The sequence below is a fragment of the Uloborus diversus genome, chromosome 5 (genome assembly GCF_026930045.1).
Source record: "Uloborus diversus isolate 005 chromosome 5, Udiv.v.3.1, whole genome shotgun sequence".
Taxonomy (NCBI): Eukaryota; Metazoa; Arthropoda; class Arachnida; order Araneae; family Uloboridae; genus Uloborus; species Uloborus diversus.
The window spans coordinates 74512771-74532443 of NC_072735.1; the positions used below are offsets into that span (position 1 = coordinate 74512771).

The 19673-nt window shown below is 33.4% G+C and overlaps 1 protein-coding gene across 1 annotated transcript in view; it reads right to left on the reverse strand.

The window, feature by feature from the left end:
- Positions 1-596: 596 nt before the first annotated feature.
- LOC129223441 (major facilitator superfamily domain-containing protein 10-like) overlaps positions 597-19673 on the reverse strand; it is a 38970-nt gene continuing 19893 nt past the window's right edge. Inside the window, 4 exon segments of the mRNA XM_054858055.1 lie at positions 597-870; positions 13856-13993; positions 15384-15474; positions 17535-17587. Coding sequence (XP_054714030.1) covers positions 749-870; positions 13856-13993; positions 15384-15474; positions 17535-17587 — 404 coding nt within the window. The 3' untranslated portion in view covers positions 597-748.

The window sequence follows — 19673 nt, forward strand, 5'->3', positions numbered from 1 at the left end:
CTCTTATACCCACTAAGGTCTACTTGCCGATAAATTTTTCTTTCATTCCGTTCATTATTTCTTGAGATACAGCAACGTTCTATAGCTCAACCCCCGTTTGAGTTATTGCCACCAAAATTGAATCAGCACCTGTTCCTGTTAATGGCAACATATGGTCCAAATTTTGTTTGATTCCGCCAGTTACTTCCTGAGGAATAGCAAGCACGCGTAACTCAAAAAACGTCCCATTGCTCCACCCCCCTTGGAGGAATTCGCGCCAAAAACCAATGGCACAAGTTCACATAGGGGCACATATGTGTACCAAATTTCGTTCGATTTCGTGCGGTAGTTTTTGCTGTAGAGCGGCCACAAAAAACTGGTCACACACAGACGTGACACACACACATACACACATACATACACACACACATACATACACACACACAGACAGACAGACATTTTCCAAAAATAGTCGAAATGGACTCAGCACACCTCAAAACGTTCGAATCCGTCAAAATTCGAAATTCGAAAATTTGCACGAATCCAATACTTTCTTCTATATATTAGATACAGAAGAAAGTAAAAAAAAACCACACACACACACACACAAACAGTACACATAGACCTTTATTCCAAAAAATTTTTTTTAACACTGATATATAAATATACAGATCTGTAAAAGTATAAACTTTCAAAACATGAATAATGTATCAAAATGTAAATGTCAGAATAAATATTTGTTTCTCCAAAAATGTAAATGCTTCCCATGTTACTCTTCTTTCTCGAGTGCATCACTCTTGTTTCTGCATAAGTTAAGAATAAGAACCATAGGGACAACCAGTAACAGAGCTCCCATGCAGTACAAGAATTCAGGACCTAAGCTCCAATACCCTAAAAAGGTATTTAGGTTTAAAGCAAATCAATACAAAAATATGCTTTGACATTTATAATTCAGACAGAAAAATAACACAACTAAACTCTCATTAACAAATCTTTTTAATGTAGCTTTAAAGAAGTCTCACTGCCACAAATTTCTGAGAGAAAACCTTCCAGGTAAGAAAATGCAATGAACTAGTAAATAAGATACCCCAACAAAGTGCTTCATGGCTTCAAAGAAGGTTTAAGTTTCTAATGATTTAAACTGAGACATTTTGACTGTAGCCGCCACAATCAACTTTTCTACCTCATTTTCTTCACTTTTATTTTCTTAGTTATTTTTTGTTTCTCCCCATAGGTCTTTTTTGATTTTTAGCATAGTGCAAAGCAAATATTTTTAAGGCATACAAAACATTTTTAAGCATATAAAATATTTCTGTTTTCTAACAATCAAGAATTATTTTTAGTAGAATAATAAAGATGTTTCTACTGTGCGTATTTCAAAATCAAAAATTCATGTGTATTTTACAATCAACTCTTTAATTTTTTTCTTTTTTTCATACAGGATTGCACAGTATGAATTTTCATTAACCTTCCAAGCGGCGACCATGTTTTTCTAGAACTTCTGATTTGTGTCATCACCAAAATACCATGTGGACCTATAAAGAGTCAGTCTTTTCTCAAACGAATTTTACTCCCCTCGTAATCCGCAGTGGGTGGGGAGTTACTTCTGCTTCATTAGGGACGCGTGACACTGAGCGACAGCACACCTGCTCATCAAACCAGTACAAAAGAGAATCTGTGGAATGTAGTTTCCTGCCTAGTTGCAACTTACAACCTATTAGTTCAACAAAAAAGGGGGAAAAATATGAATCTTATTTAAAAGCATAAGGATAGTTCGTTTTTCTTCTAAATTAGAATGTATATCTCCTAAATAATGAGATAAGGGAACGCATATTTTTACGCAACATTTTATTGAACTGATCGTACATATATTTATGTATTGAGAACAAGTATGACTTTAATTTCTGTCCATTAGTTTATTTATACGATATAAGTGACTTTTTCTTAAACTTTAATTAGACTTAAACTGGCTTAAATTAAAAACATTTGATGACTAACTTCTCTAAAATACCTCAAACAATTGATAAAAGAATAATATTCAATAGTTATTTCTAATAAATCAAGTTTTTTTGTTCCACCTAGGAAAGCTTCCAATTTTTGACTGTTTTGAGTAATCTTTTGTCTAATAGTCTCTTTGAAAAGATCAGAAATGCCTTTTTATACTGTCCTGTCTGTCCTGGTGATGCTCACTCTTTTAACTTTATTCCAAACACTTCACTAGTATCTTCAAAATGATCAGAAAAAATGGTATAAAACATTGTGTGAGTAACCACACTACATACTCACATAATATGTAATGTCTCGTCAGCTTATGTTATGAGCGAGTGTGATTAAGTTTTAAGGCCTTCAAATGCCTTTTTACACCATACCTTTTCTAAAGCTTCATTTTTTTTTGTGTTGTATATGCACCAAATCTATGCTTATACGTGCGAACGAAACGAGCTTGCATAAAAAATATCGTTGCTATTAAACAATATTCTGGTTAATACAATAAGTACGCCAATGAATTCAATTTTGAAAAAAAAAAAAAAAAAAAAAAAAAAAAAAATCAAATAATAATAATAATAATAATAAAATGTAAAAAAGGATATATAACCTTATATATAGCCTTAATATATAACCTTAAATTCAAACGGTGTGAAGTTTTACATTTTTTACGAAGCTAGACGTTTTTAGAAAATATTTATGTTGGTTTCCACTCGTAAAGAAACTAAATTACAGAAACTAAAAACCATCACATTATAAATAAAATGTTTTCATTCGTGCGGTAAGTGAAATAATAATGCGATAAGTGATGTTAAAAATGAAAAAAATAGTCATAAGAGCAGCAGACACGTGTTTCGGCATTCCAAGGAGCCTATTCTTTAATCAAGTAAACAGAGCCTGATTACTGCAGGGGCATGCGAGGCATAGGCCCCCTCCTCTTACATTTTAGTGTAGGGGACTAAATATCCTTAATTTATTATGCTAATTAAAAATAAATAATGATTTCGCTCAGATTCTAAAGTATAATGATGTCATTGATATTTTCGCAAATGCAGGAGACGAGGGGAAAATCTTTTTATTTTTTGATAAAAATTCCCTTTAAAAATTGATATATTTGCAAATCTCAAAACCACTCCAAGTTTAGTCTGTATTTACTATTAAAAGTTATATCATAATATCTTTGATATTTATTTTAAACTGGCAAAGTTTAACCTTATCTTATATAATTATCGAATACTACATCTTTTCTACTTTTTAAACGTTATGATTAAAAGTTTACCACCAAATTTAGCATGGTTGTGTTAATACGCAAGTATCGAAATATTTTATAGCTTCAGAATAAGCGGAAATATAGGGAGGCGGGGGGGGGGGGGGGGGGGGGGGGGCAGAATGAATTTCATGCCGAGTGTTTCTAAAATCTTAGGGGGGCCCTGAAATACAAATGACCACTATCAGAATGATCGGGCTCTGCAAGTAAAATAAAATATATATATTATGGATAAAAAGGCAGCTGGGGAATGGCACAATTGTGATAAACCTAACATGATGTAAACGCTAGTTTGAATATAAGAATATCAGAGGGTGATTATGATTTAATGTCAGTTTTCATTCGATTTAATGATGTTATATATTTTTCACCAGACGCGTTAGAAATCCTACTTTTTAAATATTTCATTTTTCTAACGTCATTGGCACTAATTATAGTTGATTTGAGCGGCTTTTTCCAGCTATTTAAAATTGGAATGAAAAGTCGAACTTGATTTTAGAGAAACTGCATGTGTTCTCAAACGAAAGCAGCCTGCAGTGTGCTTTTAATAAAAATGCTTTCAGAATTATATGTTGAAGAACGCTTTTGTGTATGTTCCAAAGCTCTTGGATAATAAACCATATGGGCTAAGAAGAACATAGGTTGAACGCAAAATTACTATTGATTTTTTTTTCTTTTTTCAATGACCTCACTTATATAGATATTTTTTATTTTTGGAACCGTTTTCTTTTTTGAGTACATTTTGAAGTCTTGAGTCCTCCATTCGTTTAGGATATGGTTTTTTCTTTAAATCCAAACCACTTTTTTATTATATGTAATTAATTTATTTCAGTTTCAGAACGTTAAACTATTGCCTCATTTTTATAAGTTTTTTTTTTTTTTTTTTTGTCATTTTTTTATCTAAGTCGAACATTTAAAACTTATTGAAATATTATTTCAAAATCTTTTATCGTTCATATTCTAAATATGATGAATACGAGTCATAAATAAAGCACAAAATTCACACAAAAATATGACTTTGTTCAAGGTTCACAAAAATTCGATTTAATAGTGGACTGTAATGAATGAATTCAGAAGAATTCGCACAAAGAAACTCAAAACACAACTCAAGAAGTTTCACACTCAGACAAGAACAAAGCACCACAACTCGCACACAGAACACAACACATCAATTCGAAAATCAATCAAAGTCGAAGTATTTTTTAGACTGTTGCCACAACCTTATAAAGTAAATTATGTAAATTAAATTAGGGACAAAAACCATGGAGGAAAAAGTTTTAGCCCCATATAAAGAATAAATTTCACGGACTTCACGGTAATTATATAGAGAAAAAATGATAATCAGCCGTGAAGCCGAACAGCGCATTTTCTTTTCCTCTTCCTTTTTTGTTTTGTTCTCGCTGTACCAAACATACCCCCAGCCTTGAAACCCCAGGGGGCGGGGGTTCAAAAATCACGAAAGGCAAGCACCTGAAATGAGAATACATAAATACAACAAAGAAACTAAAATAGAAACAATTGAAAATGCAGTCTCTAATAAAAGTCACAAAGTCAGTTCAGAGGTAAAGCACTAAGTTTAGAAATTGGTCTCTTTAGTACACCATTTGCAGTCAGTAGCTCTACAACACACACTCTACTATCTTTTCCTGGGAAAACATGTTGAATCCTACCTAGACTCCAGCGTAGAGGAGGAAGGTTCTCGTTTTTGACTAACACTAAGTCACCTGGTTGAAAGTCACATTGTAATTTACACCACTTAGGCCTCTGTTGTAACCTACACAAGTATTCATTACTCCAACGTCTCCAAAAATGTTGAAGTATCTTTTGCATGTTTCTCCAACGATCAATGTGGCTAATTTTCTCTGTAGTCAAGTCCGATTCTGGAATGGCATTCATAGATGTCCCAATCAAGAAGTGTCCGGGAGTTAGAGCTTCTAACTCATTCGGATCTGGTGAAGCTGGTGTCAGTGGGCGCGAATTTAAACATGCCTCGATTTGCGTAATAAGCGTTAAGAATTCTTCAAACATTGGTACAACGTTTCCAAGGCATCTCTTTAGATGATACTTGACAGATTTAATTCCTGCTTCCCACAGGCCTCCAAAGTGAGGCGCAGCGGGAGGGTTGAAGATCCATTTGATGCTTTCAGATGACAGATAGCCATGAAGATGATCATTTCGTAACATGTCGAACGCTTTTCTCAACTCTTTACTGGCACCCTTGAAATTTGTGCCACAATCACTGTGGATTTCTACGGGCTTGCCTCGACGTGCTATGAACCTCTTCAAAGTTGCTATGAAGGATTTTGTCGTAAGGTCTCCTACATTTTCTAAATGTACTACTCTCGTAGAGAAACAAACAAATAGACACACGTAACACTTTGTAATTTTCACTCCTCTGCCAGTTCGATTTTTGATATTGAATGGTCCGGCGAAATCTACTCCTACACGATTAAATGCTCTGCTTGCAGTAACTCTTGAAACTGGAAGATCAGCCATCATCTGATTCGCAGTTTGAGCGCGAAATCTGCAGCAAATAACACATTGATGAGTACACCTTCTAATAGCATCTCTAGCACTAAGAATCCAAAACTTTTGCCGTATAACCGAAAACAGTAATTGTGGGCCAGCGTGAAGATAAACTTGATGATAATAGTTGATGATTAAATTTGTGATGTGATGACTCTTAGGGAGAATCATGGGATATTTTCTATCTTCTGATAAGTTCGAATTTTTAAGTCTTTCACTTACACGCATAATTCCAGTTGAATCTAAAAATGGTGTTAAACTTAAAAGCTTACTTCTTGATTTTGGAGGTTTCCCAGATTTTAAACAGTTTAACTCCTCGGAAAGGGCTGATTGTTGAATAATTTTAATAATCGCTCATGTACTCTTCAAGACTTCCTCTGTTGATACATGGCTCTGAAGACGATTCTCAGGTAGAGTGGAGCAGTTATTTTTGACTCTCATGCACCATGCTACTACTCTGCATAGCTTTAACCACGATGAATATTTTGTAATTAATTCTGGCTCTTGAAATTTTGACACACAAGAATTGTAGCCTTTCTTCTCCTCCTTGAGCACTGTTTCACTTACGTTTGAGTCAATGACTACCTTTGGTTCAGTAATTTCAATAGGTTGTTTGAGCCATTGAGGTCCGTGCAACCACAATGAACTCCTCAAAAACTCTGATGGTAGCTTTCCTCTAGTTCCACAGTCGGCTGGATTCTCTGCTCCAGCTATGAATTTCCACGAAACACTAGGATTGGCATCTTGAATTTTGGCTACACGATTTGCAACAAATAGTTGCCAGCGACGTGGTTCAGAGTTAATCCATGACAATGCGACACGCGAATCTGTCCAAGCATAGATATGATCAAAGGGAATTTCAATATGGGTACAAACAACTTGTAAAAGGTTTGATAACAGTAAAGCAGCACAAAGCTCAAGCCGCGGAAGAGACTGGGACTTCAGCGGTGCTACTCTAGTTTTTGCAGCTAAAATATTTACTTGCACTTCTTGATCACTTGAAGATTTTACATATATCACTGCACAATAGGCCTTCTCTGAAGCGTCCGAAAACCCATGAATTTCTATAAGAGATGGACTGGAACACAAAACAAAACGTGGAATTTGAAAAGTTGATAGCTGTGGTAGTTCTAAATAAAATCTTCTCCACTTTTCTTCACATTTTTTACCAATAGGTTCATCCCAACCAATATCGTAATTCCATAACTCTTGAATTAAGATTTTGGCGTACACAATCACAGGTGCTAACCATCCCATAGGATCAAAAATTTTGGCAATCTCAGAAAGAATATTTCTCTTAGTGCATGGCTTCTCGATATCAATAGAGTCAGTGAAATGAAACGTATCTGTAGATGGTTGCCACTGAATTCCTAAAATCTTAACTCTTGTGTCACAATTGATCTCTACAGAAGTATTATTTTCTCTAAACCTTTCGGGAATGCCCTCTAAAACATTTGGCACGTTTGAAAGCCATTTTCTCAGCGTAGAACCTCCCTTCAACATCATCTCCAACATTTGTTTGGCCACGAGTTTGGCTGTTTCTTCACTTTGGGCTCCTGAAAGAAGGTCATCAACGTAAAAATCACGAATAGCAACGTCAGTCGCTAAGGGAAAGTTGTCCTTTTCATCTAAAGCTAACTGTTTCATTACTCTTGTAGATAAAAATGGGGCGCTCGCAGTTCCATATGTAACCGTTACTAATCTGTAAGATTTTAAAGGTTCATTTGAATTTTCTCGCCACAAAACTCTTTGCCAGTTCCTATCTTTTGGATGCACTCTAATTTGCCGAAACATTTTTTCTACATCTGCGCAAAAGACTACTTTATACGTTCTAAAGCGAAGGAGAATAGGGAAGAGTTCTTGTTGAATTCTTGGCCCTGTCATCAAAAGATCATTCAACGAAAGGCCTGAGGTTGATTTCGCAGAAGCATCAAAAACGACTCTTAATTTGGTAGTAGAACTCGATTCTTTTACTACACCATGATGGGGTAAATAATAGGATGAATCACTAAACACCTCGTTATTAGGGACCATTTCCATGTGTCCTAAGCTATAGTATTCACTCATAAAGTTCTGGTACTGCTCGTGCACCTCAGGCTTAGATGATAATGATTTCTCCAACGATTTAAATCTGCAAACTGCTGCTTGTCTAGACTCACCAAGCAACTCTGGAGATGAATGGAAGGGTAATTTTACCGTATAAATACCGTTTTTATCTCTTGAAAATGTAGATAAAAAATGATTCTCACAGTCCTGTTCTAATTTAGTTAAACTAGAAATTTCAGGCACAGAATATAATTTCCAAACATTAGTTAGCATCTCTTGTGTTTCTAACTGAATATTATTCACTTGAATAGTATAATTTTCCGTCGCAGGAAAGCTAACACTACCTGAAATAATCCACCCTAAATCAGAGCGAGATGCATATGGCATATTTTCGCCTCCCTTGATGGTTTCTCCTCTGAACATTGGCACGGAAATGTCTACTCCTAATAGAATATAAATTGGTCCACTTTTGAAAAATGTTGGATCTGCAAAAGTGAGATCGCTAAATTGTTCAACAAACTCTTTACTCAAAGTTATATGTGGTAATTCTCCAATAATTTTGTTTATCACAAATACAGGAGTGGTGAATGATAACTTATTAGTGAAATGTGGGACAAATTTGATTTCTGAAATTCCATTAGTTTTAGCATCTGATGATCCAAGGCACGATATGAGAAATTCAGCTTTTTTTCTAGATAAGCCTAACCTCTGTAAACAATCCTCAGTTATGAAGCTGGCTTGGCTGCCAGGGTCGAGTAACGCTCGACAAAGTTGCAACTCTCCAGAAGAATCTACTACTTTGATGATTGCAGTACACAATAATACCTGCCCATGATAGTTAAAATCAGAAACACAAGAATTTATAGGCGCAGAAATATTTTCATGCATCGATGAATCTCCGATTTTGTTTTGATCACTGTATGATACAGCTGTTGAATGTGGAACAAATACCTTAGCACTGGCTGATAATGTATTTGCATTACTCACACCTTGATAGTTAACTTCAGAGTTGTTCTCAAACTGATTATAATGAAGCAAGGTGTGATGATTTTTAGCACATTTTTTACATTTATAAACACTCTTGCACTGCGATACTCTGTGATTTGAAAGTAAACAATTGAAGCACACATTATTTTTCTTCACAAAATTAACACGGTCTTGAACACTTAAATTCAAAAATTTATTACACTTAACTAAAGAATGCTTAGCCTTGCAATAAACACAAAGTGAATGGATCTCTGATGTGAATGTTGACACCTTTTGATGAACATTCAGCTTTTTATTGCCCTGTTGTTTACTAGTTTGCAGTGTCCTTGAATGAGATTTTAAAAATTCTAATAATTCATCCAGTTTTGGAATACTAACTCCTTCCATTGAATGTTCCCACCAATCTCTTGTATCTGGGTCTAATTTAAATTGCACGATAAACATTAATAGAGTGTCAGAAAAGCTCTCTATTTTGAACTGTAAAGTCTCGAAAGACCGAATACTTTCTCTTACACTATCCACCAAACTTAAAATTTGTGAAGAATTTTCCGATTGCAATGAAGGTAAACACAACAACTTCCTTACTAAAGCACTCATAAGTTCTCTTTTATGCGAAAATCTTTGTGAAAGTAACTCCCTCGCTATAGTAAAATTTGCATCAGAAATCGGCAGTGATTGCACAATTTTTAACGCTTCACCTTTTAAAGAACACTTTAAATACTGTAATTTCTGCCCGCCAGATAATTTCTCATTATTCGAAATCGCAGCGTTAAAAAGGTCACTAAATGACAACCATTCTTCAAGATTACCACCAAAACTCGACAGAGTTAATTTTGGTAGTTTTATATCAGCTGCCTCGGAACATTTACTTTCATTTTTTACAACAACAGAACTGTTCTTAGAAATGGCTCTAGAGACTACAAGAAGTAATTCGTCAATTATATCGCATTGACCTTGTAGCTCAGTAATATAAGAATCAAGTTCCGATTCTTCAGACAAATCAAAAATATTATTGAACACAGAAGTAATATCTTCACTAGATTTTTGAATTTTTATTTTAAAGAATTCCAATTCTGTGGAATCTGCACAATCAATACTACTGTTAATTTTCTCCCTTAATTTTGTTAAACTGGCTTTAACAGCAGTTTTTCTTTTTTTCAAGGCTTTAAGATCCATTCTCACTCACAAATAAATGGAACAAACTCACCCTCGTTGATGCATAAAATCTCCAGCTCCGTCGGTCCAAAAATAAATATGAAGAATACGAGTCATAAATAAAGCAAAGAATTCACACAAAAATATGAGTTTGTTCAAGGTTCACAAAAATTCGATTTAATAGTGGACTGTAATGAATGAATTCAGAAGAATTCGCACAAAGAAACTCAAAACACAACTCAAGAAGTTTCACACTCGAACAAGAACAAAGCACCACAACTCGCACACAGAACACAACACATCAATTCGAAAATCAATCAAAGTCGAAGTATTTTTTAGACTGTTGCCACAACCTTATAAAGTAAATTATGTAAATTAAATTAGGGACAAAAACCATGGAGGAAAAAGTTTTAGCCCCATATAAAGAATAAATTTCACGGACTTCACGGTAATTATATAGAGAAAAAATGATAATCAGCCGTGAAGCCGAACAGCGCATTTTCTTTTCCTCTTCCTTTTTTGTTTTGTTCTCGCTGTACCAAACATATTCAAATATAATTATAAACACTTAAGTAATAAATAATGCTAATATTAAAATTATTGCTTAATGATAAGTATTTTCATTTTATTTTAAAGCCATTTTTCGTATGTATATTTCTTTAAGTGTATTTTTTGCAATGCTCGCTTTTATGAATATTTTTGATAGTCAAAGCCAGAGATCAAATAATGGGTATGAAAATTTTAGTGCTTTATAATCAAACATCGGTTTAATGACAGATAAGGGATTATTGTTTGATTTTGTTTTCAAAGGTATGGTTTCTTCCAAGCATGCCTTCTTTCTACACATAGGATGTCTTCATTCAATACTTTAGTTAGACCATTTCAAATTTAAATGAATGCTTCTGCTGCAATGAAATGGATGCATGGCAAAAGGTGTTCACTCTCAAAAAATCTAAGTGACAGAGCAGGTCCTTGTGATTCTTTTAAATGCACCAGAATAAAGGAAAGAAACTGACAGGAAACGGGGCATTGTGATCAATTCAACAGAAAATGCGCATGTGGTTTAGGCTTACAACTTGAGTGCTGATAAATTACTATTGATGGATTAGGTAGTATGCATCTACTTTTGTCATGTATTGTAGAAACATTCACTGATAACAAACTATGCATTTAGGAGAGGAGGCAAGATTCCATTTCATTCACTGATTATCACGGTTAACTAAGTTTTTTCTCCCCTTTCTTCTGAGATACGTTTCGATATTTTTTCAAAAAAAAAAAAGTCTTTTTCAAGACTAAGGTCTTCTTAATTGCCCTTTATTAGTGGAATACACTGCTCATAATATTCCACTCTGCTGCTTTGAGCAAACAACTCGCTGCATTCCTTTTGAAGCAATGGATTCGGACGGACGTTCAGATAATGAATATTCAGATTCATCGTCTTCTGGATCGCTCTCTGATAGTGAAATGGAGGAAGATACATCACTAAATGACGTAAGAGACAGGGTCAGATTAGACAGCCAAGATTTGGCTCCCCCTCCACCACACTTCCCATTCACTGGAAATCCGGGGACTAAAATATTGCTGCATCATTCTTCACCGGTTGAAATTCTTAGTGAATTTTTGGATGACGACATTATCAACTATGTATCAACCGAAACGTATCGATATGCACGGGACTGCATTGAAAATAATGAACTGACACGGGGTTCTAGAGTACAGAACTAGAAAGAAACCGACTCGAGTGAAATTAGATTGTTTCTAGCATTAATTGCTATTACAAGGCATCATGCGACAGCCATTACAAAAATGGTATTGGACAAAAAAAATATATATAAAAACACCCTCTTTTGGAGAAGTTATGTCTGAAAAACTGTTCAGTGCGATTATGAGTTTTTTTTTCATTTCACGGACAATAATACCATTGATTTAAGAAATCATCCCCAGCCAAGACTTAAAAAAATGTATAAAGTGCACGAATATATTAACAATAAATTTAAATCTGTATATTGTATCCAAAAAAGATGTAGCTGTCGATGAATCCTTACCACTTTATAAAGGAAGACTTGTTTTCAAACAATATCTTAATTTAAATGAATGTTGGATGCTGTATGGTTTTAAATATTTTATTATTAATGTCGCTCATTCTTTGCTGCACATATATAATTTATTTCTTGATGCTAATATAATACGGTGCAACGTTTTACGATTCAACAGTGTTATTTTTCATTATTAAATGGAAATTCGAAAAACATAGATTTAAATATAATATAAAATTACAATTTCTCAAACGCAGAATTTTTCAAACACTCTCACTTCAGTCACTGATTAGGAAAATCTTACTTTATCAGAAACGAGTTCCATTTCATTTTTAGCTCTCTGTTTTGTCTTTAAAATTGTGATACTTGACATGTAAAGTAATATACGTCCCTCAAAAAAATTTCGATTTTTGAGTTAGTAACATTTTTAATTTTTTTCTCTAAACATCATTTTTTCACGTCTGACCCATGCTGGTGAAAAAAATAAACTGGCTCACATTGAAAAGAAATAATTAGTCGTTTAGTTACCAATTAGGTTCAAAAATCATTTTAGAATGATCAAGGAAAATTCGTTCAAATCTTTAACTATATAATGTTTTCATTATATACAGAAGATATGTATTTTTTGCATACTTATAAGTAAGGCTTTTCTTTTTCCTCTGTTTAGTTTCCAGTTTTAGTTTCTCATTATTATTAATATTGTTATTATTTCAGAACTACTAGTTATAGAATTTGAATCTACGTTTAGATTGAAAATTTAAGTTGTTTATCGCAAAATGATACATAGCCAAGACCAGTTACCTCCAAAACTTTGGTTAAAAGAGAGAAACTGAGAAAATATTACGTGTGGCGGAAGAGTTGTACCTGTCACCTAAAATTCTATAATTTGTGTATGTACAATGTACATATAGTCCTCTCCCCATCCCCCCACCCCTTTAATACACATTCAAGTTTTATGATGCCTATTTTCCTAATCAAATGACGTTGTATTTAAACACACGTGGGTATGTTTCAAATAAAATAACAAAATAACATTAAAAGTACTTAAAAGCACCATTCATCGTAGTGATATGTTGAGAGAAGCTATGTTGGGTCCCGTCAACGCCAGACAGCAACACGCCTCCCATTCAAATTGAAGGAGAGTCTACCACACCTCCTATTACACGCTAGAGTGACCGAAGGGGGAAGCGAAAAATGCCGTTACGAATATATTCGTAGCTTGCCGTTTTCAGTATGAAAAAGTTTTCGAACATATTCGTTGCCTGCCGTTTTTAATATAAAAATATTTCCGAATATATTCGGGCTCGCCGCCAGGAGGGTTAAGCCCATGCCTCAGAGAAGTTCACTGTCTGCGTAAAGTATGAGTTAAAAGAGATATTTTAAGACTGGAAATCTGTTAAGTTAAAAATACATAAAATAGCAATTTGCATTTTTCATTTAAGTTGCATATACATGCAAATGCACAATTTTTACCAAACTTTAAATGTACACAAGCGGTAAGAACAGACTATAGAACACTTTTTTTTTTGTTTTTCACACAGTAAAAAAATAGCTATTCCAGACCAATTTGGCTGGATTCATTTAATCGTACGTAGGCAAACTAACTTACTGGTATTTTTATGAATGAAATTGAATTACAGACAAATGGCATGGAATTAATGTTTAAAAATTGAAAAATTCTGCAGTTTTGACATAGCTTAAAATATCGACAATTTTATTTTTCTAATCACCATGCCAGCATATCAAATTAAAAATCATGATCTTTTTATTCATACTGTAGTCAGTTAACATCTAGGAGCTCTAGAATAGATTTCTTTACAAAATGTTCAACACCAACTGTTCAATAAATTTTTATAATGCAAAATTTTCTTACCAAAGGCAGAGATAAATGGTCCAAGAGCTCTGGCCAAGGAACCCAATGAACGAAAAATTCCCAGAACAGTCCCTTTTTGATTCATAGCACCCATTTTAGATGCTAGAGTAGTAAGACAGGGAACCACAGTGGCAGAAGCTAAATGCGAAAAGAAAAAATACAAAACAAAAATGAAGAAAGCAAAAAGATTGAAATAAACACTTTCCAAATGCTATTATTTTTTGAATATTACTGCAAAAACCATTAAGTGATTATACTTTAGCTGAATGAATATTTATTATAACAATTATTCTACAGTGAAAACCTGATTTTACGTTTCTCAAGGGACTGAGTTAAAAAAACTTAAAATACGGCAAAACATAGGCTACGGGAAATACAGAGAAAGCAAAAATCAAATAGAAAAACTAAAGTTAGGAAAGATGACTCATTTAAAGGTATAATATCTAAATTTTATGAAAAGAACATTAATTTTCATACCACTTCAGAGCACTTTAACACATTTAGTTGCAAATCCGGGTGTTTAGGTTGAAAATAGTCTGTAATTGTTAATTATTTTTTAGTCATTGAGTTCAAAGTAAATTGATCAACTTCCAGAATTGAAATCTGGAAGTTGCTCTATTTCTCTATTCTATGGAAAAGTCTTTCACTATCTGTAAGCTCAACGATGGAATACTGAAAGGGACAGGCTGTGCTTTTGGTTATTCCTGTTCATCTTCGTTGGCGGATGAAAAGTCTACAAAGTCAATTACGAATGGAGCGACGATTACGATGGATGGCATTTCTGCTTTCATAGATAAGATTTTCAACAGCCTTTGTTAGCTTTAAAAAAGTACAAAAGGACACATATTGCTTATTTTAGAACATTTATTCTTTTTTTTCACTTTCCACGAAAAACGTAAAATGCGGAAAACTCATAAATAAAAAACTTTTCATCCGGGTTAAATTAAGATTATTAGTATATGAAAAACTGGTATCTGATGAAAAAACTTGAAATACGGGAAAACATAGATTGCAAGGACGTAAATTCAAGGATTTTACTGTACTTGGAACATTTTGAATACAGAATCAATTTGATTTATCTCCAGTCTAGAAAACACCTTTTAGGAACAAGATCTTCAAATGACAACAGTAGCTTCCTAATACACATAAAAAAAAGACCATACAAAGATGTGTTTGTCTGCTGGTTGAGGGTTCATTCACTTGGTAAGCAGCTTTTTTTTTTCAATTCCCGCCAAAAACCTGCATAACTTAAATGGTGATTTAAAAGTAATTACACATATTAATTTAAATATTTTTACTGTCATGTGCTAAATGCTACTGTTCTGAACTATGTTATGAATTTTTGAAAATGAAATTGTGCTTCAGTGTGTTCACTCACTGACTGGTCTACCTTATATGCCTAAATAATACACATAGCAAACTTTCCTTAGATGTCCAAATACTAGGTGCAATTTATCCCAAATGGTAAAAAATAATGCTATTTCAACCAGTAAAATATAAACGTGAGGAATTTTACAAAAGTACTTACCAAAGGCATAGAGAGCAAGACCACAGTACAACATCTGCACATTAACTGAAAGGCCGATAAGTATGAAAGATGGAATGATCAGTATAGCACCCTATTCAAAATAAATAAATAAATAATAAATAAATAAATAAAATAAAATAAATAAAAATAAATAAAGCGCAGTGGATGGAAATAAATACTGTTTAATAACTCTAAAATATTGCAATTGATTTTTTTTTTGTCAAATGTGAAGGCAGAACTTCATTCACTATTTTTTCCTTCTACGCAACTAAACTGAAGGTCATCTCTAAAGAAGCACCAAGCTGGTAAGCCCAGAGCTTGATTAAGATTGGGGGGGGGGAGGCATAGGCCAAACATATTTTTGGGGCTTCTGTAGTCAAATCTTATACAAATTTGGCTATAGGCTGAAACAATTTTGGTATTATTGTGGGCCCTGGAAAAGCAGGGGCTCTAAGCCATTGCTTAGTTGGCCTATTCAGTAATCAGGCCTTGGGTAAACCTTCCTTTTCCCTAACACACATCAATAACAACAGGCTTAACCATCAAGAAATGGAGTCCACAGTCATCTCCACTTCCATTGGATGTAGAGATGGATATGAGGAGCGTATGAGGTTAAAGAGGAAGGGCATTTTTTTCTTGCCTTCTACACCCATGGCAAACTATGTAATGGCCGACCACAGGACTTCTGAACCCACAGATTTAACAAGCATGTACTGTTGTACTAAACAGCAAAAGTAGGGAAAATATTTAGTCGCCAGGTACTGTTAGCAACAATTTCATTAGCAACTACTTCATTGAAATAAATCTACTTTTTTATTTGGGCAGTCACGAATTGCTTATTAAGTTCTTTCGACCGATAATTTTGAGGTGGCGGTTGGGTTGCAATTGACAAATGAATTTTTAATAGTCATTTATTTTTATTTAGCCATCCTGTGGCCAGAGAGGGCTGTTTATTTTGCCTTGATCATGTACCCTGTATGTTGTCAGTGAGCCTTTAAACTCACAGAAAATTTATTAAAAAGTAAGAAGGTAAAATAATTTATGTCTGAGCTATGGCTATGCGCTGCTAGTAGTACATATTGTAAGTTTCACAATTTTACTAAAAGAAATAAAATAAACTAAATAAATAAAATGCTGATGGTATATTATTGCTCACACTAGCCTTATCAATTTACATTATACTTATGATTTAAAGTGAATTTCTTAACATTTTGACATTAAAAAAATTAGCTTTTACACAATGAATGAAAATCTTGATATAACACAGAAGTTATTTATGGAATTATACACAAAGAATCATTTTATTACTAATACAAACGAGCTGATGTGTGCATCACATGACTTCCTTTTACTCCAATTTAAAGCTGCAGTGAGCAAAGAAACACTTTAAATATTTTCACCCCAAGTTTGTTGCGAACCGAAGCAAAGAAAACATTTCATACAGATAAATTTTTGCAATATTGGCAGTTATAATGTAAATCAATGGTTAACTCTATAAATATGGCTAAATTGAAACCAGATTTTAAAAAAAACTGCCAAATTCGTCACCAAGTTTTCTACAAACCTTGGCGACCAAAAGCTTGGCAAAATATTGCCAAGTGTTTGCCAAATCCCCCTTTGGAACATCTGAAAGCAACCAAAAGAGAAAGTGCACAACTAAACCCCACTTGGAGTCTATGTACCAAATTTCAACTTTCTAGGACATGCTGTTCTTGAGTTATGCGAGATACATACACACGTCACGAGAAAATTCGTTGTAATTAACTCGAGGATCGTCAAAATGGATTCTTCAGGTGTCTATACGTTCTTAGGCATGTATCCACGTTTTGTCGAGTTGAAAAAAAAATCAGTATTCATTCGGGGGCGAGCAAAATGGAAATTAAGGCCGATTTTTGATTGAAATTTTTTTTGCGAAAAACAATACTTCCTTTTTTGTAAAAGGAATTAAAAAGTAACACAAGAAAGTTTACTGTTGTGTTACAGGTGTTCACAAGTATTGCTTTTTATTTTTACTACTTATTTACTTTTTATAATTTTAACTTTCAAATGCATCCGTTATAAAAGATTAAAACCTTCTTGAAGTTCTACATAGCTCTACTAAATTAAAAAAGGATTGGAATTTTTACAGAAATAAAAAGAAAATATTCTCACCATTGCAGCCGACCGTAATTCTTTCCCAGGAGGTATTCTTCTTACATAACCACCTAAAGGAATACACCAAATCATCATTTTTGCATACCAAAAACAAAGAAAAATATTATTTTAAAGAATATCTAGTACCCTATTACCTACCTTAAAGAAAAAATCTTACTACTATTAGATATGCGAAAGTTTGTCTGTATGGATGTTTGTTACTCTTTCACGCAAAAACTACTGAACGGATTTTGATGAAACTTAACAATAATATAGCTTATGCATCAGAATAACACATAGGGTAGTTTTCGTCCCGTTATGGGGGGCAAAACCCCCTTAGGAGGGCAATAAAACATAATTTTTGTATAAATTCTCTAATATTGGGATGAAAAAATACTTGCACATATTTACATTATATGTCCATCGAAAGCTCTGATTTTTCTGATGAAGATGGCACCTGTTTGAAATTTCTAAGTAGAATAAAAAACGAGTTATGAGCTTTTTAGTTCCATGTTCGAAGGCTTCTCTCAACTCAATACAGTATTTAATGTATCATCTCAACTCCCTGTCGATAGCGACAATTGTTGTATTGTTGACTATAATCTAGTTGTACTGTTGACTAGACTTCATCATAATGTTTCTCAGCTTTCATCATGTAAACAAAATATCGCCAATCAAAGAATTTTCAAAAGACTTTTTTTACTGTGTTAAATAATCCAGCAACTAAATTAGGCAAATCCATAAACAGCACAAAAACTTCCATTAATTTTCCTTTTTGCACAATTTCAAACAATCACCAAATTTTACTACTTATTTTGGAAACATTTCGGTTGAAACAGTTTAGCGCCATTTTATGGTGACCAAAAGTATCTCAGCATCTGGCGACGATATCTCTGTAACAAAAATTAATATCATATCGTTTTACAAAGTAAGGAAAGAAGGGGGGAGCATCATCAAAGGTACCCCAAAATGACTTTCACAAATTCGGTAAAATCGCACCAAGAGCCCACAATGATTGAAATTTCCCAAAATAACTAAAGCAAGTATAAGGGGATTACGGGCACAGCTACTGTTTTTTAATCACTTCGTACTTCAATAGCCATACAGAGAAGGTTTTAGACTCCATGTTTTAAAAAAAGTATCAACAGATTAATCTTTTTAAACATGAGAAGATTAATTTCATGTTTTGGAAATTTGTATGAGCTTAAATATAGTGCTTTCGTTTCTAAATCAATATTACTTTGTTTTTTATACTTATTGCTATTTTAGTTTTATGGGTAAGGAAAAAACTCGATTTTTAATCACGTCAAAAGATGTGTTTTAAATTCTTTCACTTAAAACAGAAAACAAAAGCAAGTAACGATTTTTTCTGATAATTATTACTGACCCAGGCAACGCCGGGTATTTTTGCTAGTAATAAATAAATTTAAATACAAAATCAAGTTCTTAAATACACTTTTAAATATGCTCTCAGTGTTAGTTTGCGTTATTTGATAACATTAATGGGCCTAAAAACTATTTTAGAGCAAAAGACACATTAACTTAAAATTTTCTATGTTACACTTGGAGCACAGGAATTTTTATTTTATTTCTTAAATGTAAAATAAGTTGAAAAAATTAATAAAGAGACCTTCAATCATAAATAACCTGTATCAGTTTCATTTTTAACAGCCAAGAAGCAAACCCATTGAACTAAACTAAAAACAGAAGTTCATCTTTTCCTTGAAATGATGAGTTAATTTTGAATTTCTTTGAATTTTATTCACTTAAATAATTGAAGCAATGCACATTTTTAATTCATAAAGAAAAATAAATTAATTAATTTACTTAACATTTAGCACAAAGAACTATTTCTAACCAAAACCATATGTTAGTATAAAAATTTTAAAAAATTAAATAAGTAGCAGTCAAAAGAGCAGAGTGGAACATGTTTTTTGATGCATAAATCATTAGCCCTCATCCCCAGTAAGGTCTGAAAGTCGGGCAACATTTAAAGAAAAGTTGCGAAATTTAGCTAGAAGTGGACCCTTAAAGAGTCGCTGTACAATCTGCTTATTGTTTCCAGAACCTTCCATTTATCACTAAATTTGGTGACTTTTCTTAAAATGTCATCCAACTTTAAAACCTCATATTTCAATAACAATGAACATTCACATT